At 42.9% G+C, this 24,831-nt stretch overlaps 1 protein-coding gene across 4 annotated transcripts in view; it reads left to right on the top strand.

Annotated features, from left to right (window-relative positions):
• The window catches only part of robo1 (roundabout, axon guidance receptor, homolog 1 (Drosophila)), a 303,336-nt gene that overhangs the window by 252,695 nt on the left and 25,810 nt on the right, over positions 1–24,831 (top strand). For all 4 annotated transcript variants that reach the window (XM_086216569.1, XM_086216570.1, XM_086216571.1 and 1 more), the window contains 7 exons: positions 10,086–10,243; positions 14,653–14,773; positions 15,779–15,917; positions 16,052–16,179; positions 21,743–21,867; positions 22,001–22,172; positions 23,833–24,038. In XM_086216569.1, coding sequence (XP_086072695.1) covers positions 10,086–10,243; positions 14,653–14,773; positions 15,779–15,917; positions 16,052–16,179; positions 21,743–21,867; positions 22,001–22,172; positions 23,833–24,038 — 1,049 coding nt within the window. The remainder of the gene's footprint in view (positions 1–10,085; positions 10,244–14,652; positions 14,774–15,778; positions 15,918–16,051; positions 16,180–21,742; positions 21,868–22,000; positions 22,173–23,832; positions 24,039–24,831) is intronic.

Raw genomic sequence — 24,831 nt, 5'->3', positions numbered from 1 at the left:
CAGCGAGCTCCACTCTGGTTTCATCTGTCTTTAGTATTATCCCAGAAAGACTGGGGCTTGTCTATTAAAGTTTTTTTGCTAACTTTACTCTCACATGAATCTGCACCAACTTTCCCAGATGTGTCTCAGCGAGTTAACTCCACATCCTGGAAGCGCCTATAACTACAAAACTTCTTGATAACATTACAAACTCTTTCAACCTCTCCTTCTGATGGCGTTGCAGCCCCGGGGATTATTGTGTATTTTTGATGAAGGCATTTCTGAAATAACTCTTGTCTTTGTCACTATGAAAAATAAATCACAAAAAAAATCAGCCCCCCCCCCCCTTTTCTAATGCAGTATAATAATCAGTCATCGGTTAATTCAGGTCATTTAAACTCAGACGATTAAGCACAGATGGGTTTATTTGTTGAGGGTCTTTTTTAATCATTTGAGGAAGTAATTAAAATGTATCAAATGGGTATTATAATTGTGTCCAGATTACATTTTATGTCTTTTTTTTTTTATTTCACCACATGAAGGCCTTTTTTGTTCCTGTTGCTCAATAACTTCTTCTTTTTTTAAATATTCAGATTGTCCATTGGTTCAGTGGCATTTAATTCTGAAAATGTTCTGAATTATGTTCTTGAAATTCAGTGGTGTCAACAATAAACGCAAATGATCTCATCTCAAATTCCCCATCAGAATGGAATTACTTCTGCCCTGAACCTGTTTGTACAACGCCGCTATAAAACAACACTCGTAGACTCTGCTGTTAGTTTGTAATAGATCTTTGTTTTGAGAAGATGAACGAGAGATTGGGAGTGTCCTGTAATCTGGTCCTGAGACCTCAAGCTAAGCACGAAGTGAAAAGATCTGCAGCAGATGTTGGTATTCCTGAATGCTAAGTTGAGGGTAAGCAGTGGGTCAAATAGCACTCTGCAGGAAAGCCTGCTGTGTTTATTGATGATCTCTGATGTGGTGTGAGTTAGTTAGCTGACAGTCTTCTCTTACAGTGCTCTTTCCTGTCCAGGGTCATGAGCTATCCACCCTGTGCAAATGAGCCCGCGTCATTGCGCGTCATATCATATTAGAAGCCTTTGTGATGACTCCGCTGTCCTGACTGTTGCCTGAACTAATTTATGCGCCCCTGCGTCGTCCTTGTGCCCTCCTCACTCTCTTTCTTACACACGTTTCACAGGTGAACACACAAACAGACACACATGTAAAAACAGATTTTGGTTTCCCAGGAAGAAAAACAAGTTGCCTCACATCCCCTTTCAATCCTGATATATTCAGAGATCCCATGGCCAGTCAGGTTCCTACACAGCTTCTTTGTCATTGTAGAGTTGAGCTGGAGTAATGTCTGGAGGAAGGCCAGGGAGCAGGAATGTTAATTGGGAAGATTGTTTTAATAAGGCCCTCATCTCTGCAGATGCTGGGAGAGGGTTAGCTGGCGGGGCCACACAGACAGCGGGGCAGCTCACAGTGAGATATTGTCAGCAAACATCGCTGACACTGAGCCGTACAAACCACGGCACAGGAATTAGGCACAAGTGGATAAGGATATTCGGTGACTCTTGGCATGTTTACGCCTGCTTTTCTGGGTGTAAAGGGATTTGCTGTAATGAGCCATTCTGTGGTGACAAATGTGCGACCTGCATATATGCTGCAATTCTGTGTTGTGTAAAATCCTATTATACGATGAAGACTCAGACAGACTTGCATAGTGTGGCGAAGCCGAACACATACAGAGAAGAGCAATAAGTGCATGGAGCCAAGTGGAATGAGAAAGAAAGATAAAAAAGAGTGCTGGGCTGGTTTATGCTACGGTGTTTAGATACATGCACCTGATTTTTGCCTTTTTCTTTGTTAGGAAAAAGAGTTACTGAAAACAAATCCAACCATACTTCATTGGATTCCTTCATCTCATTGTACACAACCTCTCTCTTACCTCTAACCCAGTAGGCATCGTTCAAATCCTATAAAGACTCCTAGATATAAATGGGAAAAGTTAACAAAACTCAAATTGATTATATGCAAATGACCAACGATGAATAAAATATCAAACTAGAGAACCCAGATTTAGAATTAGTAGAACCTCCACGGCAGCTGCAGCCACAAACACATAATTAAGCGAAGTGCACAAACATGGACGTGTTCATCACATTCCACCCTCAAGTTCCTCCACAAATTAAATCAAATTCTGCCTGAATTGCATTGTTTGTGTTATTATTTAGGTCGCCAGTTTGGATTAAGAAGAATCAAACGCTAGAATCAACAAAATTATAAACTAAAATACACCTGCAAGTATCCCAAAAAAGTTACATGTAATTTGTTGATGAATGAATACAAATATAAAAAAACAAAATGCTCTGAAATACCCACAGAACATGGTCAGAGAATTTTTTTTTTTAATTGCTTCGTTGCTAGCAATTATGTCCACTAATACTCTAATCAGGACTTCCACTGTCATAAAATAACAGCTTGCAAAGACACAATCAAAGACAATTGTTGCTCTGAACTGGAGTTCTGACAGTGTAGCAATCTGAAATCTGTACAAGTGGTACGCGTCACTGTTGGTTTTCTGTGTATATTTCAATGTAGCCTATGCAGGAGGCTTTATAAGCCACCAAAGGGGACTATAGACGGAGACCAAGTGCACATGTCGTTTTTAAGAGGGAGATGGGGGCGGTGAATGAGAGAGCGTACACTACAGGTGTACATGATTGTGTGCACTCTCGTGTTTCATCTGCTCCTTTGTATCTCTGTGCAGACGGCTTCTAGCTGCAGGCTGTACGATGAGTGGTGAGAGGTGGGTTACCAGAGTTTTCTGTTCCTCCTTCTCTCCAGGGACTAGGCGGTCCACATCCACACAAGGTTTAAAACACCGAAGACACATTTCACTCACTTGAATGCATCAGCCCAACCTGGCTTGTCGAATGAGGACATGCCATAAAAACCCTGGCAGTTAATCTATTGAATCATCTCTTGTTGCAAGGGTGGGGCAAATTAATGCAATTTTTGACTTGTATAATAACTGTTTTTACCTGGTTATGCCACCTTTATCACCCTCATTATTATTTTACTGCATTGTGAAGCTGTTGTTATTCAGGCAGAATAGAAACAAGCTGGCAGTAAAGCTACACTATAAATGATCTTCATTAGCTCGGCCAACCACAATTAGGAAAGGAATACATGTCGGAGTGCATTTAACATTCACGATACCTGATGCTGTGTTTCCACTCTACTTTAGAATGAAGTGTTAACATGATATCTTGTGAAAAGTTACAACTTTCTGCAGATAATCCTTCAAACGTCCAGCAATCGGTCCTGCTTGCAGTGAAATCCACACGCGAAATGCCGGACATTCCTTTTCTTTTAAGTTTCTTTAAATATGTAATATTTTTTGATTGCTGGGATAAAGGTTTGGCAGATGCACAACTATACAAAATTGATACATGTATATAATCAAAATGGCTGCTAACGGCTCATCATGTTGCAAAAGCACTCTTTGGGACAGAATTACAGCTGCAAATGTCTGTGTTTCCCTCCTGACTCTCTATCATTACATATAAATATATTGCATTACTTTTTTAGGTGTGAGTACAAAGAGGGATGAAAACAGCCTGTATGTAGATGGATGAATCCTGGGATGTTTTCAGGGGCTGAAACCCAACCAACAAACATGCATCTATGATAATCCCATACACATGGTTATTACACAGTTTGCATGGTGTAGCGCTTAAGTGTTCCTATCAAAAGTTTATAGGATTTGTGTTTATTCCTGTTTTTGTTTTTTTTCTCATGGTGAGTAGTTATTTGCCCTCATTTATTCTCCCAACATTCCAGCCTGTGATTCCCCGGCACTTGAAACTCTCTTTATTTTAGTCTGACTCCCGCTCGCCCTGCACTCCAATCAAACGGGCACTGTTTATTGACCTTTGAGGTGCCAAGTCACTCACTCAGTCACTCACATAAACCTACCTCCCCACTGCCCTCTGTGCCTCTCACCGCATTCGCCAAACGCCGTCCCTCTCTCCAAGCCTGACGAGAAGAATTATGACCATTTAAACAAACACAGGCCCTCAATGGCCTCTCTGTCTGCTCAACTGTGGGGCAGGGTTTCCTTTATGTGGTGCCTGGGTGTGTGTGCCTACACGTCCACATGTGTGTGTGTGTGTGTGTGTTGTTTTTTTTTTGTTTTTTTTTTGATACATGAGGTCTACATGTGTTTGCTGAAGTGTGTATCATAAAGGAGGAAGCCCTGAGATTGAACTTAGCTCTTATGCAGCCTCACTGGGCTATGACAAGTACAGACATGCCCTCTGCTGTGCTACTGAAAAGGTCTTTAAAGCCATCTGCCTTGGTTGCATTGCCAGGTTTAATCACCTGGCACAGAGCGGTATAAATGCCTCACCCCCCCCCCCCTCGCCTTATCCAACCCACACATCCACCAGAAGGTCCGGCCTGATTCATGTCTCTACATGGCATCGTTTATGTCTGCGCATCTCTGTAGTTACCATCAGATGTGCTGCACGATCTCGAGATGCTGATCAAAAAAGCTGAAGCATATTGTCGTCTGTTCTCCGAGTGTAGAGATGTCTTCAAATTATTTTTTGAAACTTTATGCCTTCAAATATGCCAACTTTATTAGTGAAATATGCAGCATTTTTCAGCATTTATTGTTTCAAATGAAGTCAGTCAATAGTTTAACCTGATTTTTTGTTGTTGTTGTTGTTGTTGCTGTTTTTTTAAGCCAGACCAACCTACCCAGTGTTGAGGTTGGGGATCAATTTATTAGGGGTTGTGCTCAGGTTCTATAGGTCCCACTCTGCAGTATTTAACCCGATCAGCGCGCCATCATGGGTTGCGTTGTCGGGATGAGTGCTCCGGCTAAAAACAGCGTATTTCTGAATGGAGAGGTTTAATAGGCTTTTAATTTACGTCCGCCAGTCAACATGGACACAGATTTCGACCAGCTGTAATGGGACATGGTGCCACCTACTGTTCCAGATTTGAACATACTTCTGTTAACAATAATCTTAATTTCAACCGTGCATGTAAACCTCCTGAGTTAGTTTATTGTTCTCAATTTATCAGGGTTTCTCGCCACTGATCTGTGATGTGACATCACATCTTTATGATGACCTCATGACATTGAGTGTGCAGGTGCAACCTCTGGAGGCCAGTTGTGTGATAGTCTGTCTTTCCTATGTTGACATATGGGGGGGCACAACATGTCTTGCTGTTTTAACTAATGCAGCTCTACAGATGTGACCTCTCATTGATTGCCATGCTTGTCCAGAGAGCTGCTATTCTTTAATAAATGATTTATTCATACTACGCTGTTTAGAAAAAACATGAAATTCTTTAAATCCAATTTGAACTAGGAGAAGTCTGATGGCTTTATTGTAATGTCCTTCATAATTTACAACTCCCCTACTTCATTTTATCTCTGCATTTATGTTCCTTGCTGTTAAGTTTATATCTATGATCATCTCGCCAAGGTAGTATTGTCGTCAAGATTGGTGCAGCTTGCATGCTGCAGTACAGGATAGAGTGTCAGCAGGGTTGGTAGGAGGGCATGAGCTCAGAGCCAAAGAACGAGACTCGGATTGAGAACATGGGGGGGCTCTGCCGTGTCCAATCTCGTCTCCTTGGTGGTGGGGTCAAGAGGAAACAAGGGAATGAGCAGGAGGAGGGAAAAGGAGGAAAGCAGTTATCTCCAGAGTACAATAGGTTATATCTTCACACCCACAAGCAGAATTATAGATTTATGTTCTGCAAACACACTGTACTCATGCCACTGGCAAGTGATCCACCTGCAGCAGCCTTTGCAATAGAGAAGCATGGGTTTACACAACACTGCTCTCAGCTTTTCTTTAATGTAATCTGTGAGAGGTAAGATAAGGGGGTCAAATGTTGACAGGGTAGAGAGTATTTAAGAAACAAGGCAGGTGATACGGGGATGGAGAGAGAGGAGTTTGTCCCAGAGGAGAGAGCCGGAAGCAAGGTGAGGAGGACGGGAGGCTTAGCATACAACATAGCTGCACTGTGAATAAGACGGATTCTTGCTTATGGCATAAACAACAGTCACGAAGGGGAAGAGGAATTATGTTGTAAGTAGACATTGACTGGAGGGCAGTTCATGTAGTTCAAAACTAATTTTAATACTCGGTCATTTGCCCAGTTTGTGATTGAGACATATATATATATATATATATATATATATATATATATATATATATATATATATATATATATATATATATATATATAATTTTGCAGTTACATTAATAACATCTTGTTACTACATCATACAGAAGGCCATAATATGAGAGATGTAATGGTTAAGAAACATAAATTCTACTGCTGTCAAGCCCTTTAACAGACACATGTAACAAAAACATCTGGGGCTACTTGGACATTTTATGTTTCCTCAATTTTTGGTGCAGGGTCCATTCATCCCTGCCTCGTATCCTCAGGTGATTTTTGATGATGTGCAGCAATAGCATAACATTATGGGAGCTTGTGAATCAAATTTGTTCAGTTTAGAAGAAACAGAACTTCCTTCGGGAAAGACATAAAGGAGGAAGGTCCGAAATTCATCCACAATATGGAAAATGTTTTTTTTTCCCTTGTACCTACCGCTCTCTAGGCTCACTCGTGTATGGTCCCTTTATTTGCTACTATCTTTCATCCTGCTTCCTTTTCACTCCCTAGGGCAAACTGTGTCCAGTCTATTTCAAGGAAAAAAGCCAAAGCCAAAGGCGAGACCCATGCTGTGTTCTGTGTCTCTGTGGGATTGACTCCCAGTGCCTTTTGATAAATCTTGAATTCCCTAGTGGGCCTGTTTTTGTATCCTTGCAAAGATTTGTGGGGAAGCTCGCTGTACTTGGTTTAATTTCCTCAGAACAAAGCTCATCTGATCTTCCCACCCAGACTTGTGTGTGGCATTAAGTCTTCATTTTCATTAATGTTGGAGGGTCAGCACGGGAATCTCATTTTAATTTGACATTTAAACATCTGGTTTTAATTTCCTCTGGAAAAGTGTGTGTGTGTGTGTGGGTGGACAGTGTATGTAGTCGGTGCGGGAGACGAACCCGGTAGTTTTCAGAGCAGCTGTCTCAGGTGACCTTTAAAGAAGTCGGTTTAAATGAAGAAATGATGGCAGCTAATTGCGTTAGCCTCAGCACAGCTCCAATTTGCTACTGTGGACCTGAGGAATGATTCATGATATCAAGCTGTCTTGATGCGCCAGGACTTTACATATTTACTACTGCAGAGGGAATCACTGCTTTGATAGATGTGATTGTTTTATTCATAGTCAGCTGTTGGACAACATGGCAGCCAGGTGGGATAAGATGTGTTTGGTTTTCAGAGTAAATTAAAAAAAGAGAATATATGTATCTGTAGCATTGATAATTCTGAGGGTCATGATAATCAATGTCAGCATATATGGATAAATCCAGGACTCACGTAGTAAGACACAAGCCACGCAACACACACACACACACACACGCACACACACACACACGCTGGGTTTTGCCTCCCTGCTAATAGTGCAGGAAATATTATCTGTTAGGGGACAGCTGCAGGCTCACTAGAGAGACAGGATGGTAGAGAAGGCTCATTATCCCAAACACAGACCACAACACACACACACACGCGCATACGCACACACACGCGCGTGCACGCACACACACACACACACACACACACAGTGTGGAAGCCTTTCTATCCGATTTTACTTTTTGGTCCTAGAACAGGAACTGTTAAAGACAGGGGCAGGCAGGACCTGGTACGTAGAGGAAGATGGGGACTATGGATGCCTTATTCAAACCATTGGTGCCAGAGGCAACCGATTCCACCACAGCTCCGGATTTGACCGAGCTTTTGGCAGAAGAGCCGGGGCTTTGTACCCTATCCAGATCTGGGTCCGTCTGTTGGTCGAACAGACTGTCTGGCTGCCTCTGTCTCCTCTTGCTCACTCTACCTCCATCCCAGAGGATTTTTGTTTTCAACTACGCAGATGTTCGGGGCTGTCTGCTGCGCTGCACTCAGCTGTGTTTATAACAAAGAGGTGTTGGTTTGGAGGAGGAGAGGGCAGCAAGGTGGGGGGAGTGCATGCTGTTCAGGAGGGGTGGAGGTCACAGCGCTGTTGGTGTAAACACTGGATGATGCCAGTTCTCCCTGGAGCTTCCAACGAGTCGATACAGCATCCTCTCCCCCCCCCCCTCATTTCCTCCACAAACGTTCCTCTTTATTTTCCAGATGCATGTGCATGTTAGCTTAAAGTGTTTCAGTGAGGCCAGCGTCAGATTGAGACTTCCCCAAATGCTCTGTATTTCTTTTTCGTTCAAGTATGTATCTCAAATCATCTCTCACCAGCTGTTGATGCCGAGGATGACGACAGCGTCTCAAATGTTTGACTGTGATACTCGAGCCTCATTTTTATAGTAACGCCCTTGACAACAGGTTGACCTTGCAGATACAGATTTTTTTTCCAGTAGAGCCGCTGCTCTAATGGATCGGATGTTTGGTGTTTACATCTACATTCTTGGATGACTGCATCTGCTTTTAACTACACCAATTACCTCACTAACCACACAGCTGCGCTGCCGAGTTTAAGTTGGATCAGACTGGGTGCAGTAGGACTTTTTTGAGGGGTGGGGGGGTCACTTATAACAGTTATTCATCCGTGGTCACCATAATACACATTTCTGCATCCTGCCTGCTCACCGCAAATATAAAACGATAAAAAAAGTTTCTGTTATTATTACACATCAAAGAATTTAAGCTAGTGTTTCAGCTCCCAGTAGAGAAGTGTGGTTATAGAGCGCATTACTGGAGAAGCCACCCATCTTCCTCAAATCCTGGTTCCTCCTGCTGGTCCCAGAGCAGTATCTGGGCTCAGCAATTAAGTTCTTAAAGGGTTTAGTGAGGAATTTGTTGGCTGTCAGTAGGTGAGGGGTCCTGGGGTGAGGTTGACTTTGATCTGGGACTGAGGTGACTTTAGAGCCAGCTCAGGAGCGTGAGACAATAGAAGGTGAATGCTCCATTTATCCCCCAAAACACAGACAAAATAACTTCACCATCGTACATTCACGTAACTTTTCCATGCATACAAAAGGATAACTGTGCAAATCCACAAACTGACCTCGTGGACTCTGTGTGTGGCCTGAATTATATAGCCTGAAATTTACAAGCACTGTTTTCATATGTTTTTATGTAGCAGAGCTGGGAAAATGATTACTGGCAAACTGTCTGCTTGTTGCTTTTTCATTATTACTTTTCTTTTTTTTCCCCCCTTCTATAAACCTCCAGTTTATTTTTAACCCCAGAGACATCCAGAGATCCAGTATTACACTGCCTTCAGAAAATAGATATGCATCGATCTGTTTGTTACAAGTTGGTGACGGTATTGATGTGATTAGGAAGGCAGGCAAATACTAACGCTTTTAGGTGAGGCACGTTTTTAAAATTTTGATGCAGCATTTCCAAAATGAAATAAGATGTTCATTTCTATAAACCGTTATGTCCAATAACACATTTGTGCCTTGAACGTCTTTAGTTACAACACTTCCGTCAGGGAAAATCAATCCTAGCAGATCTCAGCAAAGCATCCACGGCAGTTTGGATCTAATTTTCATCCGCGTTGAGAGTTTTGAGGCGTATGAGACGAAGCGGTGATCAGTGTGCTGGAGTGAGTGTACGTGCATGGATACATGCATCTGTTTGGGTCAGCTAACTGAAAAGAATGCCGTAGTTGATTGAGATGATGATGAGCGCTGATGTGTCCTTCATCGCTGTTATAAAGCTCACTGACAGGAAGATTGTGCAGCAGTTGACGGCCATAATGACCTGCTTTTATTTAGGATATGTAGTACTGAGAAATTATGACTGTTTTTCACGGAAAGTTTTTTTTTTAAATTCTGTGCAGATTATGCATGTCAAAACACAGTGATTTCTGTTTTACCAGCTCTATGCAGCTTTAAAACAACATTATACTGTAATAAAAACCTTGCAGTCATGTGTCTCCTCAAGAAATATATACTGACAATCTGTAACGGGTTTCTTTTCCTCTTCGTGTCTTGCTTCAGTTCTCCGTGATGACTTCAGACAGAACCCTGCAGATGTGATCGTTGCAGCCGGAGAACCAGCAGTTCTGGAGTGTCAACCTCCACGTGGACATCCTGAGCCCACCATATCATGGAAAAAAGATGGAGTGAACATTGATGACAGGGATGAAAGAATCACTGTAAGTCTTTTGCTTTGTTTGAAAACTGTTTGGTGCAGTGTGTTCAAATGTTGCAGAGTAAACCATTACCACCACTTGAGTTGAAATATTGATTTATTTGGCTCATTATTCACATACAGCAATTAACCCAAAAACCAAAGCCCCCGTTTCTACAACCTTTAACGACGGAGGTATAGAATCAGGCTTGCTCCATTAGTCAGCAGCAGCGCATTGATCGTGAATGGTCAGCTGATGAAATCAACTAAATGTGTGGAAGAGAAGCGAGAAATAAGCTGACCGGAATCAAAGTAGAGAAAGTTGTACTCAGCAGCTGCAATTAAAACAGCAGCACAGTTAGCAGGTCAGTATCAATCAGCACTTTCTTACCATTGCTCCCTGTTTAAAGTCATTTTCTCTAAGCCGATTGACATTTTTAGTTATTTTTAATCATACTGATTGGATGTGTGTTTTATAGAGGTAAAGGATTTGGGTCAGCTCTCTGCAAACACAAGCAGCTAGTAAGGGGGAAGTAGTTAACAGTGGGTCTGGATCTCATTGTCACATTTTTTTTTCTAAGTTTCTGGCAACAAATTGTGCAGCTTTAAAGGAAAACATTCACCACCTTTCATGCCCAATGAGTGTTAACAATAAATATAGGTGATCGAGGGAATAAATTCTCCCGCTTGTGCTATATGGAGCAAGAACAGTTGACATGTGCAAAAACAGGCAGGAGTGACTTCCAGAACTGTTGCTGGTAACTATAAAAAAAAAAAAGAAAGAAGAATGTTATGGTGTGTCAACATAAAGGTCTGATTAGGTTAAGACAAAAGATTTAGATTAGAATTAGATTTAGAGGAAGATCGTGGTTTAGGCCGCTTGTGCACCTGCAGTACTTCTCAAGCTTGTATGTTGTGCAAGAACAGACCTTCCGCATTCTGAGTGGGAATAAAAATCCACATCACGCTTTCAGCAAACTGTAAGTCTGCGCTAAGGCAGAAGTATAGCCACCTCACACACAGCTACTGTACAATGCTATTTCTGTTTATGAATAATTTCTGCACTAACCTCCATCCTACCCCCTGCACGGTGCTAGTGGGGGCTTATTCTCAATGCTGCGTCAGTGTGATGTTTGTGCCCTGACGGATGAGTAAACTGTGGAAAAAGTCTGTGAGAACTGCAGCTGTAACACAGGCTAAATGACTCAAACTTGCTGTGTTCTTGTAGCCTACAGCAGAGTTGCGACCTCTATGGGATTGATAAAAGGGTCTGGTAGATTTAACAGTGTGTCATGGACCAGCCGGTGTTGTTCACTGTAAAAGCAAAAAAAAGAAAAAAGAAAAAAAACAACTTCCAAGTTAAGGGGCAGAAGTGTATACTGTACTGCGCAGTGTAAACGGTCCTGGCCAGTCTGCAGGAAGCACATGCTGGTCCTGTTCAATCTAAAGCCGGTTTGCTAAAGTTGCATCTGATCTCTCACACAACTGAGCACAATCATTCACTCTCAGGTGCTTTTTGAAAGAATAATGAAAAATGCGGCCAAGTCCTCTATGTAATCTACACGTGACATGGATGAAGTCAAAAAGAGATGACGAGACATTAGAAGTTCCTCCTGATCCACAGACCAAACACACACCCGCTTTTGGAGGTGGAGAAACTCTGAAACAAAACTTTTGCACTTTCCATTCATGCAACAGTATGTGTTACTACAGCGGGCTGGCTCAGAGTGACTGAGTAGAAACAGAAGGGTCACTGGTTTTATCCTCACTTACCACTGAACCTCGAATTGCTCCTGATGTGTAGATTGGCACCTTGTGTGGCAGCTTCCACCATCAGTGTTGAATGAAAACTCTTTGGAGAAAACGCTGGATAAATGCAGTCCATTAACTATCAGTCTCTCCTTTATTCATCTCCTCCATATTTTTTGCACCAGGGACACTTTTCTCTCAACCCTCCCACGAAGGCACAAGTGAAAAGGGGCGGAACATGCAGACGCTTGGCCTGTTTGTACGTACCATACTTAGGCGCACACTGCAGGGAAGTTACACGACAAGTGCTAATGTATTTCAAAGTAGCATTGACGGCAGATGGGAGTCTGTTAATGTCCACAGTAGCAACTAAAGGTGTAGAACAAAATAAATAAGCACATGGTGAAGGCTAGAGTACGTTTATGCTGTATCTGGTATGCATGAATAGTGGAAGGGGCAGCAGTGGGTGAATTATCTATAAAGTCATGAACAGCCGAGATTATCACAGGGCCCCTGATCCTGCCTGTGTTTGGTTTGGCTAAATCCATTCTTTCCACCATGCAGCATGCTGGAACATGCAGTCTCCTTGGTGATAACTGGTGAGCGCAGCAAGGCACCTAACCACCTGCGATGGAGATTTTTCTCTCTGTTGCTCCTAACTAGGGACGGGTCAGCTCGGCTTCGGTGGCTGCTGCTTAAAGACGAGGGAGGGAACTTCAGAGGAAGATGCGCCAGCTGTCCCTGTTTTCCTGTCTGTTTTCTTCTGCTGTGTGTAAACACCGATGACATGTTGCGTGACGTTCCACATATATTCATTCATATAGGGGAGTTGTGACAAGTTTCCCTCTGAGCCATAAATGTGAGGTAGCACTATCACCCAGGACAGCAGCAGCTTGCTTCATTTTGTCAAACAGGTCTTTCAGAAACAATGAGGGACAGATAAAGTAAAAATGCCAGTATTTAAACCTAGACCATTGTCCGCTTAGCGCAATAGTCAGCATCATAAATCCCCAAAATGCAGGACATTGTCCTTCTCCTTTTGTGCAATAGTTGTGGCTAATTATCAGCCTGGAAATGAATGGTTGTGTGAATACAAAGACACACACTGAATGGGGGAGGGGGGGGGGGTGCATTATCAGCATTGCCAAATGACATGAGACAAAAAGCAACAGGATAGAACCATCTCCCTGTAATGCAGGGATAATGGTCAGCTTGTTGGGGCGGTGTGTGTGGAGAGGATATGCATGCAGAGAAAAAGAGAGCCAATACTGCATTCATTTATTCAATTCTCAGTGTCCCTGCTGCTCTGGCACTCTGAATATGCCCTCCGAGGAAGGGAAAACTGCCACAGACAAACACAGAATATGGATAGAGTGGTCAGGGCCTTAAGTGGACCCTCATGTCAAAGCCCTGCGGAACCAACAGTACACCCCCCTCTTTCTGCTATACGGCCTGCCTTGACCTCAGGCCTTTGTGAGTGTCACAGTGTTTTAGCTGTTAAGCCTTTCTTCAAACAAACAGTAACATAATGATACTTCAAACCCTTCCAGCACCACGGGGTGCCCTAAATAAACCAGCCGTCCTCCACAGCCTCTTCAAAACCTCTACCTCCTGTTTCACCATGAATATTAAACAGGGTTGAGGGCTGCTTTCAGACCCAGAAGAATGTGTCCGGTTACAAAGTTGACAAAGAAATCTTGAGATTTACACCGGCTGCTGCACGTACACACGGATGTACGGTTGCTATCGTGTCCAAGAAATTTGGTGTGTGAGGTTGAGGAAGACATCTCTGCATTGTATCAGTGTCTCCATCCACAGTCCTCTATAATGCCGGTATCAATTACATGCTTGCAGGTGGTGGTCTTGGTCTTGCAGGCTGATGTGTGCATTTTAAACCTTAAGCCCCATCAAGACTCAGAGATCATTGGCGCACCACGCTATTGTGTGTCTCTGTGCTGACTGGCATGGTTGTCAGCTGAGAGAAGGACCCAGGGGCCGGTGTTGGGGCCTGAGCTGCCTTTTCTGACTGCCTGAGAACAAAGAACCTCCTCTGGCCTGTAATCAAAGCCCTGGGAAATAACAGACATGACATTCACCTGGACAAGCACAGATTCACTGCTGGGTGTGCGGATGTTTGTTCACTTGCTGTCACTTATATGCACGCACTGAAAAAAAATGTTATTTTTAAAAATATTTCTTACAATAATAGACAAAATTGTCCCGGTGCTCTTGCAGAGCTGCAGTGCCTCAGGTGTTCCCTGTAGGACTTGAGGTTATGTTGGCTTGGAAAAAAGTTCTTGGCTTTGCTTATCTTGAGGAGAAACCATTTAAAGTGGAAACTGAGTGGGAAGAGCGTGTAACAGAGATAGATCTGCTCTGTAAGCCCAATAAAAAAAGAGCTCCTCAGCACCAAGCCATTATGTGTTTGTGAGTACATTTTATTGTGGTGCTGTAATGACCTTTTGGTAAGTAAACACTCTCAGGGATTCTTGAGTGTAATCAGGCACTTTTTGTAATGTTTCAGCTGTGCTCTTTTATTTGTTCTCCGTGTCAAAAACATTCCCCAAACCTCTCTCTCTGTCTCTCTCTCTCTCTCTCTCTCTCTGTCTCTCTCGCTCTCCCTTTCTTAAATATTGCAGTGTTTCCTCTCCACATTCAGTTTATCACCCCTGTTTTATGCCTCAGATACGTGGAGGGAAGCTGATGATCACAAATGCGAGGAAGAGCGATGCTGGGAAGTACGTCTGTGTCGGTACAAACATGGTTGGAGAACGGGAAAGTGAAATAGCAGAACTTACAGTGCTCGGTAAATAAACACTGTCTCTCCACACACAGCCTGTAAATATTCACATTCAGTTTTTTTGTTGTTGTGTTGGGTTTTTTTCTCTGATGGTCTGCGGTGAGCCAGAATCCAGATGTCCAGCTTTGATTGTCCAGCTCCCAGGGAACTAAATGGTGTCACTAACCCTTATCAGACGGAGTGTGAGATGACCTCCAATCTCACACTTAAATATGAATCCCACACTGACCTCAGCTGCACTCTATTTCACCATCAGTGACCTCTAACCTCTCTAACCTCTATACTGTGTGTCCATGTCCAGACTCCTGATTTTGTAGCTAGCTTTCTCACCTCCTCCCCCTCTTTTCCTCTGAGACCTCTTATCGCCTGTCAGAAGGAAAAACAACAAAGCTTGCTCTGTAAAGATAAATAATTATATCACGCACACATAAAATCACACTGTTAAGGCTCTTGGGTTTTGTTTTGCCTGACTATCATCAGCTAGACACTGTGGTTAATCATCAGCCATCTTTGTTAGTTTTTGTGACCACTTTAGTCTGAAGGAATGTGTTTTGCCTCAGTGAATATGAAAAATAAACACTGGACGTGCTGTGGGGATGCTGGGACCAGTGACCAGAGACTTGGCCTTAATTGGGTTAACTAGATGAAAGAAAGGGTTTGATTTTTACAGCCAAGGCTTGTGTGGCTTTTTGTGTGAAATTAAAACCTTAACTGTCCCACAGCTCTCATGTTGTGCTTCAAATCGAGATAGAAATTTCATTTAGTCATATTACACACAACAGGACACTTTACGTGACCCACAATTTAAACTAAGCTCCTCTCCAGGATGGCTTTTCCCGCTATGGGTTTTATCCAATTTTGCATTTAATTCATTTTGTCCATGAAGAATAAAGCCAGTATTTATTGAGGAAATAAAAGCTGCAGATTTCATGACATTAACTTAATCAAAAATAATTTTCCAGCATTACTGCACCCCACTCTTTGTGATGTTTGCTGTTTTTGTCTACACAGAGCGTCCCAGCTTTGTGCGCCGCCCGGGCAGCCAGGTGGTTTTGGTGGACCAAAGTGTAGAGTTCAGGTGTGAGGCCCGTGGTGACCCAGTTCCCACTGTACGCTGGAGGAAAGACGATGGAGACCTGCCCAAAGGAAGGTGTGACTCATCGACTAGTCCCCTTTGCTCACATACCAACTTTTCTACGATCCACTGTTTGTTTTTGTCGACATTATCAGCATTTTTAGTCTGCGTTGTTTCTACATACTTCATTTGTGTCTGATTTAATCAAGATACGAGATTCGCGAGGACCACACCCTGAAGATCCGTCGACTGACCTCGGCTGACGTAGGATCCTACACATGCGTGGCAGAGAACATGGTGGGCAAAGCTGAGGCATCTGCCACGCTCACCGTCCACGGTAAGACACCCTGCTCACTTGGCCCGATATTTCATTTGCAGCCCCCTTCGACAGCCATTCTAAATGAATTTCTTGGACGTCTATTCTAAATGAATTTCTTGGACATCTATTCTAAATGAATTTCTATTCCAGGTTATTGTGCAACTTGATTCAAATGCAATTGAGCCCAGCCAGGTCGCTGTAATAGCCTCCAGCTTTAATGCTACTACATCACTTTCGACTTTTCCCTCTCAATTAGCTGATTGATTTCTAATCAAAAGAAATGTAAAAATCCATAACAGATCTAGAGTTGTACACGTGGGAGCTCAACTCTACAATCAATCTCATTTGCCCTACACAAGTGGCTTTTCTCATGAGCTCTGTCTCCCTTCATGTTTTTGGACTATTTGTGAACCTATAGGACCATCTATGTGTCTCTTGTGACCCTTTCCATTGGACGGCTTATTAACACAGTTAGAATATAAAGCAGCTGGTCACAGAGTGTGAACATTTAAAAAGGAACCATTCAGGAGAACTGGGGGCTGGGATCTCCCCCATAAGCCTCTTGAGATTCAGAGGAACACAGGGGCCATTTAACGCCAAACTAATGGGAATGTTGGGAGTTTTGTGAGAGAAGAGAGGGAAGGAGGAGGCTTGGTGCATGGAGGAGGAGGACTGGGTGGAATGACAGTGAGTACGTTGGTCTTTGGTGGCGGCTCACCAGTGATGCAGAACGGGTTGGGAATTGGGACCAGGGGGGTGATTTTCGTGAAGAGGGGCAAAAGAGCTTTTCTGTAGTGAGGTCAGCCATATTAATGTCAATCCCAGCAGTCGGTGCAGCAGAGAAAGCAATTCTTTTTGTGTGCCAACCCCCATTCGCAAACACAGATACTTCATTTTCACATGGCTACCCTTTGCAATCATTTCTTAATTTTCTCCACAAGACAGCAATCTTTAGATTGGTTTGGGGAGAAAGATTAGGGACACCTGCCAATACACCATCAATATATCTACTTCTCCTCTTTTATTGTCTTTTTTCACTCTTTCCATCTTCCTGATGAAAGCTTAGTTAATGAAAGGGAAGAACATTGATGAACCGGATCAATAAGTGGCCTTAGAATAATCTAGCAAAACCCCTGTTGTCCTCAGTGGAAATTAAACATCTTAACCTCAGGCCAATTCTCTGTTGCCTTCCTGAAGAAGTAAAATACTGACCCCTCTTGTGTTCTCAATATTCCTCTGAAACCCCCCCCCCCCTCATGTCCATGTCCATGATATAAGAGTTGTAGAGACTTGATTTACAGGACACATTTACTCTACATATTTCTGAGTTTCATCCAGACCAGGACATAAGGAGGCCAGGGAGGTTGTGGCCACTGAGTAGTCCAGCTAATTAAAGACAAGCAGGCCACAGTCCCACGCCTGGAAATGACATGCTTCTAATTACAGATGTGGACATAGGAAAGGAAAGAAAAGACGGGTAATTGTAGGTCTAAATGGGCCAGAGGAGCAGAAACGATGTATAGGTAGTGAGATGTTGCTGGAGTATTGAAGACAACAGTAATGTGGTGGGTAGCAGTTTAGTCTGTGGGTTTAGTGGGCAACACTGTCACTCTATATCAGAGTCAGTCAGAGTATTGCAAAATTGCTGAGCAGCCGCATAAGAACAACTGAGCAGCTGAATAATATATTTTAGCCGTAGTAAGCTACTGGCAGGGAGAGCTAGACCACAAAATGCATAATGTAATTTTTCAGAGCCAAAACGGAAATTGTGTAAATATTCGTTGACCCTAAGTTCGGGCAAAAAGTGGATCCAATTGGATCATCTTTTTAAATGTTAGATATTAAAGCAAAGTCCTGCAGTGACATTATGCAATTTGCTCATTATTGAATGTGACAGTGACATCAGCAATGTAAAAAGTCTTGCAATATTTGTCCTTCAAACTAAGCCTAGTGTCGAGAGCTGCACAGAGGAACTCCGTATGGACTGGAGGGGATTTTAACACCCGCCACGGTCAGATTGTCAGTGAACAATGCGGTCAGTGTAGAAGTGGCGCCCTGGGCTGTTTTTCTTTCAATGCGCTCCGCTCTTGTAACTAACTAATTCAGTGACTTATTTTCTTACACGTGTTTTTCAGCCTCCAACACCTTCTCCGGACTTATAAATATGTCAAGCAAAACATTAACTTAATTGATTGCAGAAATGCGTATGATTGGCTAAGTCACTAAATCTATTTATAGTTCCATCGTAAAAATCATTCATCTAAGTCACCGATTAGAGGCGAGATGGTCTCTGCAGCTAGTGAGTAGGGTGCAAGTGTGTGTATTTTTCGAAGATTTAATAATCTAACGGATGCATTTTGAAGCTGGGTCTGGTGCAGTTAGATTATGCTTATGTTAATTAAACCTTACAGTTGGACAGAATAAAAAAAAAATCAACACTTTATTTTTCCTAGTTTGCTAAGCTCAGCATTTCTAATGATTTATGTGGAGAAAAGGCTTTGAATGCAATGGTAGACCCAAGAGGAGAATTGTTAATAACCCGTGTAAAGGGTCTGAAAGGAGACTTGGAACTGGTGCCAAAAGAGAATGAATGAGAGGAACTTTCATGTCAACAGTCCGCGTGCTGTTCAAGTGATGATAAAAGCTAAAATCTGTTTCGTTGCGGACATTTCTGAACATCAGCAGATGCTCTCTACCTCTCTATCAATGTACATGTTTATTCCTGACGTCAAATAGACCCTTATTGTTTGTTGTTGTCAGGGCCCCAAGTCAGTCGATGTACAGTATACAGAGTCCATGACAGAACCTTTAAAGCATGCTGCAGATCTCCCAGTGGGAGCTACTATTAATCATGCTAAATCCCCTGCATGCAGTCCTTCTGCTTCTCTTGACACAGCAGCAGCACTGCTCAAAACCCTATTAATATCCCTGCTGTGGTCTCTGATATGTATCTCGCCTCCTACTGGGCTGGAGGCCACAGCGCATGAAGAGATAACTGAATAAATAAATAAATAATTAGATAGCCCAGCATTTGTTCCACAGGAATGCTGTAGTTCCATCATGTGGTGTGAGAAAAGACATGTTTTACAGTCCATCTTTGCATCTCAGATTTGCAGACATATTGGAGGTCTTCACGTTCCGCTCTGTCATTTTGACAACTCCTAGGTTAACTAGCTAATTTATTCAATGCACCAAGCTTTCACTCCAGTTGTGGTTTACCAGTTTGCAGTGGCAGATTAGTTCTGTGTTTGATTTATGTGTGTGCGTAGATTGTGATTCACACTTCAATTGGAACGTGCAGAACTTTTGGGTCAGGTTATTGATGATAGAGCGTGAGGGTCACGGAGGCCAGGAGTTTTCCCTGAAAACATGGAGGGCGATGCTCTTGAAATAAGATAGCTGTGGAGAGTGTTGGCTGATATGCTCTGTGCTTTTTCCTCATCCTCTATGATCAGCTTATTGATAAAGACTCACTTTTGTGCTGTAAGCTTGCAGAAATCCCACAACAAAGTAGCCCCGGTCAGATTTAAGGCTCACCTCTCCCTCCAGGTCCACAACAGTGATCACAGTAGCATTGGAAAGGTAGAGTTACCTCATTAAAGGCTTAGACACACATGAATAGATGTGTGCAGTAGTGGGTTTTTGTGTATCTCTGGGCGTGTATGTTCCCATGATCGTTTCATTCTCCAGCTTTTCGCATATGGACCGGGGTGAGCATCTTCTTGGGGGAGTGTTTGATCTAAATCTTATCTGCATTTTAAAGGCGTGAGATAGATAGTGGGAGGAGGCAGGGGGAGGTCATTACTCTGACTGACAGCGTTTATGTTTCCGTGGGAGCCGTTGAAGCAGACAGATTAGATAAGGTGAGTGATTGGCTTGAGGAGATTTATGACCAGAGAGTGACAGTTAACATTCACCTTGTGTTTTTATGGACCAGGCTTACATTTGCATGACTGTGTTTGAGGGAATGTGATGTAGCTGCACCTTGGGGTGTGCTAAACCTCATCAAGAGAGCGGAGACATTCACCTTCATACAACACCTGGGAAGGGAGGAAAAACAAGGATAAACAAAGCATGATGTTGCCAAACATAAAACATGTCTTGTTTGTTTCATGATGTTGTGTGTGCCTTTTTATCATTATAATTTACATAATCCAACATGTTTCCTGTCTTAGTGCATGTCTTAAACTGTAAAAGGAATGTTGAATGAGATGTTCCTGAGCATTTTTAGTTTCGCAGCATTTTCAGTGCATTCCCGATCACTCATCGTAATTGTTCTTTGCAGTACGCATCTCATGCACCCTCGAGTTTGTGCAGAGGTGAAATATAACTTGTTTTATTCATTAAATAATAATACCGTGAATATGTCTTGTTCGGGTTTTGCATTTGGATCCCAAATGCAGAGGCGAAGACAAAAAAAAAAGAACAGTTTTCATGGTGTTTATTTTAGCAGAAAAAGCAAATGTCTAGGTGCAGAACCAGCCACACCCTCCACTGCACGCTCACACTGCCAGGGAGGGAAACAAATCACACTGAACACCAAAGACATACTCCGCCATGCCAGAATATTTGTAACCATGTACATCACATTGTTACTTTCCCTATCTCTCCTCATTATGTCATGTTATTTATTATTTATTCATCAGGGGGTTCTTGTTGTTGTGTTTTTGTTTCCTTTTTAGTTGTGTCTGGTAAGTTGAAATGTCACCCGTCACCTTGTCACCGCCCTGACAGAGACAGGAAGCTGTCACAACCCCCTCTCCATCCTCCTTCCATCACCTCTCCACCATCCAATCAGCAATCATGTTTCTGTTGTCACGGGCAACAGTGACAAAAGGACATTAATGGGTAAAATATGCTCAGCTTGGGCGTCCAAGGTAAAGCTGCATCATTTAATTCTATTATTGTGCCCCTCTATGCATTTCCAAGCACCCCATCAAACTCATGGATAAATTATGCCTGTATTTCAGGTGACAGCTCTCAGATTGCTTTTGTAATACACAACCGCTGTGTAACTATGATTAAAATGTTAGCAGGTGCATAATATTTTGAGTTTATATCCAGTGTGCTTTCAATTGAAGCTTTTAACTGGCCTGCATCTGGATTTATACATTAGGGTGTGTTTCCTCACATTGATGGCCTATTAGAAGACAGAAGTTGAGTGTCACTGCATAGATGACATTGGGTTATGACACCATACTAAGATTGAATTTGTCATTAAGATGCATGGATACTACCTCCTGGTTAAGGTTTGCATTTATCGGAGGGTGTCAGCAGGGACAGATGGGCTCAAATATATTCCCCCTTTCCATGTTAATTTTAATGGTCCATGCCCTTGCCCATGCAAATGAGGAAGCATCTGAGTAACCTTTGTTTTTTTTCTTCTATTCATTACATCTATAATATGCCAGCATCATGGATTGTATCAGCGTTATATTTAATCTGCTGTGCACGCACCATGCAAAGCATTTACATATTTTTCTGTCCCTCATTTGAATAAACTTAATTTAATAGTTGATAACTACAATGTAATGTTCTTTTTTTAACTCAACGGGTAACCTGTCTCACGCCTGCCCTCCAGTGCCCCCCGCATTTGTGGTCAGACCAAGGAACCAGGTGGTCGGGGTTGGCAGGACCGTCACCTTCCAGTGCGAGGCCACCGGTAACCCTCAACCGGCCATTTTCTGGCAGAGGGAAGGCAGCCAGGTAACGAAAAATTTCATTCAAAAAGGGAATTTTTGTTCCACAGAAAAAAAATGTTACAAGAATATTATAGCATGGGTTGTTTTTTTTTTAATGGCTTTAAAATTGCAATGTTGAACTATTTGAATCCCTTCAGAACCTGCTGTTCTCCTACCAACCTCCTCAACCGTCCAGTCGATTTTCTGTATCCCAAACTGGCGATCTGACCATTACTGATGCTGAGCGTTCAGACGTGGGCTACTACAGCTGCCAGGCCCTCAACATCGCTGGCAGTGTCATCACCAAGGCTCTACTAGAAGTCACTGATGGTGAGCAACCATTCTTTTTTAAACACAGCTTCTGCATACAGCGAAGCCTCAAAGTGGATTTGAGGATCATTGAATGAAAACAGGAGCACATGAATATTGGTATTTAAGATAATCTTTGACTCACCAGGATAATGCTGTTCAACTGAAATCCTGTGGTCTGCCAGAGAGCATATTAATATCCAAATTGAGGTTTGTGAGGTTTGGTCTGGCCTGTTCTATGTGTTCTTGTCAGAGGTGGAGACTCTCTGGTGCCTGTGTACCCAAACCATGGCTCAGTATTGGCTTCACTGGCCTCTCACTGGCTAATGTCTCCTTTCAGTATTCCATGGCTGGCTACCGTTGGAAGACTGTGGCTGTGTGGTGAGGTCTGGATTGGGTCCTCTAATTACTTTGGTAGCCAGTCCCTGTCGCCTGGCGGATTAACCTTGGCTTCATTCCCACCATTCCCACAGAGATCTGGGCAGCTATTATTTTGTCCATGACACACCTAGATTCATCCCCTCATCTACCAAATGTACTTCTTCATTTCTGGACTGTGATATCCCTCATCTCCACCTTCTCTCTCTCCCTCTCTGTCTCTCCTGCGCACTCTCTCTTCCTCATTCTGTCTTGCTCTCTGGTTAATAATAACAGTTATTAAAGTGAGCAGGCTGCTCTGAGGCCGCCACCACTCTGCAGGCAGATCTGGTAATTGCGGGTCATGCTGACAGTGTTTTAGTAATTGCACCATCCTTGACACAAAAGCAAAGACAAAAGCACTGTGAGATTACACCCCAGCATGTTTTTGAGGTTCTGCACACATGGTAATATTTAAAAAGTGTAGGTATTAATTTGATTGCTCCTGCTCAGTGAATACAACTTGCTCGTAAATCAGTAGGACTGACAGCAGTGGTCATCATTAGTGCTATGAATAATAATAATCATAACAATCATAATCAGAGGGAGGCAGAGAGCCCATAGCAGAAATATCAAGAATCCCAAATAGAAGAGATAAAATGGAAAAAAAATTATCAGGTGCATGTAATTAAAGACTCATTCATTTAAATTCTCTCTTGCTTGCTTCCTGTTTTCTTTCTGTGTTTCACTCTCTCTCATACTTTCTCTCTCTTTGTTGGTGTGCGTGTTTTTGTGTGCAGGGTTCACACACTGGGAGGCAGGGAGGAGGAGTTTACACGTCCTCACGTTAATAACATTGTCTGTTCTGGCTAGATGTTTTTTAAGTCCCCCCCCTTCGTTTTGTGTTTTATGGCTGGGGGATGGGCCAGGGGATTGTTGGCCGCTGGCGCTGAGATGCGTAAAGCCAGGGTTTGGTAGAGCTGCAGGGAGAAGACTGAAGTATCTGAGGCTGTTTCATTTTAATTATGCTGTTTTTATTTGGCAAAGTCCAACTCCTGCTGCTGAATGATTAGAAAATTGCTTCCAGTTCTTACAATTGGATTTAATTCATTTCCCACTACCCTTGCAGCTTTCACATGCTTATGTTGCTACATGCTGTTTGTCATTCTTACAATTCTCCGCCTTTTGTGTCTTTCTTCACACAAGCTGGATATAATTGTCTTGGTCCTCTGTTCCTCATGTCCCTGCTTCACCACATGAACACACGGTTTTCCCTCCTTCCATTTATCCACATAATTCCCCGCTCTACTTCCTCCTCCTGCAGTTGTGTCAGATCGCCCACCACCGGTTGTCCGGCAGGGTCCGACCAACCAGACAGTAGCTGTGGATGGCACGGTGGTCCTCAACTGTGTTGCATCGGGGAATCCCACCCCCACCATCCTCTGGAGAAAGGATGGAGTGTTGGTGTCTACTCATGACTCTAGAGTCAAACAGCTGGACACAGGTGCGCTGCAGATACGCTATGCAAAGGTAAGACACCTGCAGCACAATGCCTTTTTACAACATGCTTAATTAAACACAGCACCAGCTAACATCATGTGAATATGGAGTTTATTTATAATTATATGAGCTCAACTTGTGCAATAATCATAATCATAATATAAAAATATATTAGACTGCCTTCAAGTCTAAATCAATTCCAGTAAACTTCATATAAGTTCCATACTGTGCTGTGCAAATCTCTGCTGGTAAGTAAATAATATGTGTTCCCTACCAGCAACCAGCCTCAGGAAACTGTCAGTCAGTTGTCACAGGTTTGAAATGTAACTGTGAAGTCGAAACGTGTGTGGTTCCTGTCGGTCGCCAAGCACAGTGGGTTCTGAGCATAATTTTATGTGTGAGCAAGCATATGTGTGTGTGTATGTGCGTGTCTGAGATGGCAAGCTGTGTGATGTGCAACACACAGGGTGAGGCACAGGGGTGCTGACGAGTCTTGCAGATGGAGGCGTCGCGGGGTCAGAGTTCACATCAGTTTGCGACGTGCTGATGAATGCTGGCGTGTCTTATGGTTACAAGATTGCAGTGTGAAAGGGCCAGCGTGCAGGAGGGGATGCGCCCCAGACCACAGCCTCTCCTGCTCCGGCCCAGTAGACTCCACAGGCACGCTACATTAATGAAGTTGTCATTCTTTGCCAACAGTGTTTTAATGAAGGTGTTTTTGATGCGTGAGGTAATTTATTTTATTAATGTAGAGTTTATACATTGTCTTACCTGTCAAAAAAAAAATACACACCCTGAGGGTCATTGGTAAGACATGTTCACA

The sequence above is a fragment of the Aulostomus chinensis genome, chromosome 10 (genome assembly GCF_037954235.1).
Source record: "Aulostomus chinensis isolate RoL2024-O1b breed Wild chromosome 10, RoL_Achi_v1.0, whole genome shotgun sequence".
NCBI lineage: Eukaryota > Metazoa > Chordata > Actinopteri > Syngnathiformes > Aulostomidae > Aulostomus > Aulostomus chinensis.
The sequence above is the reverse complement of the archived record's forward strand: the minus strand, read 5'-3'. Positions and strand labels throughout refer to the sequence as shown.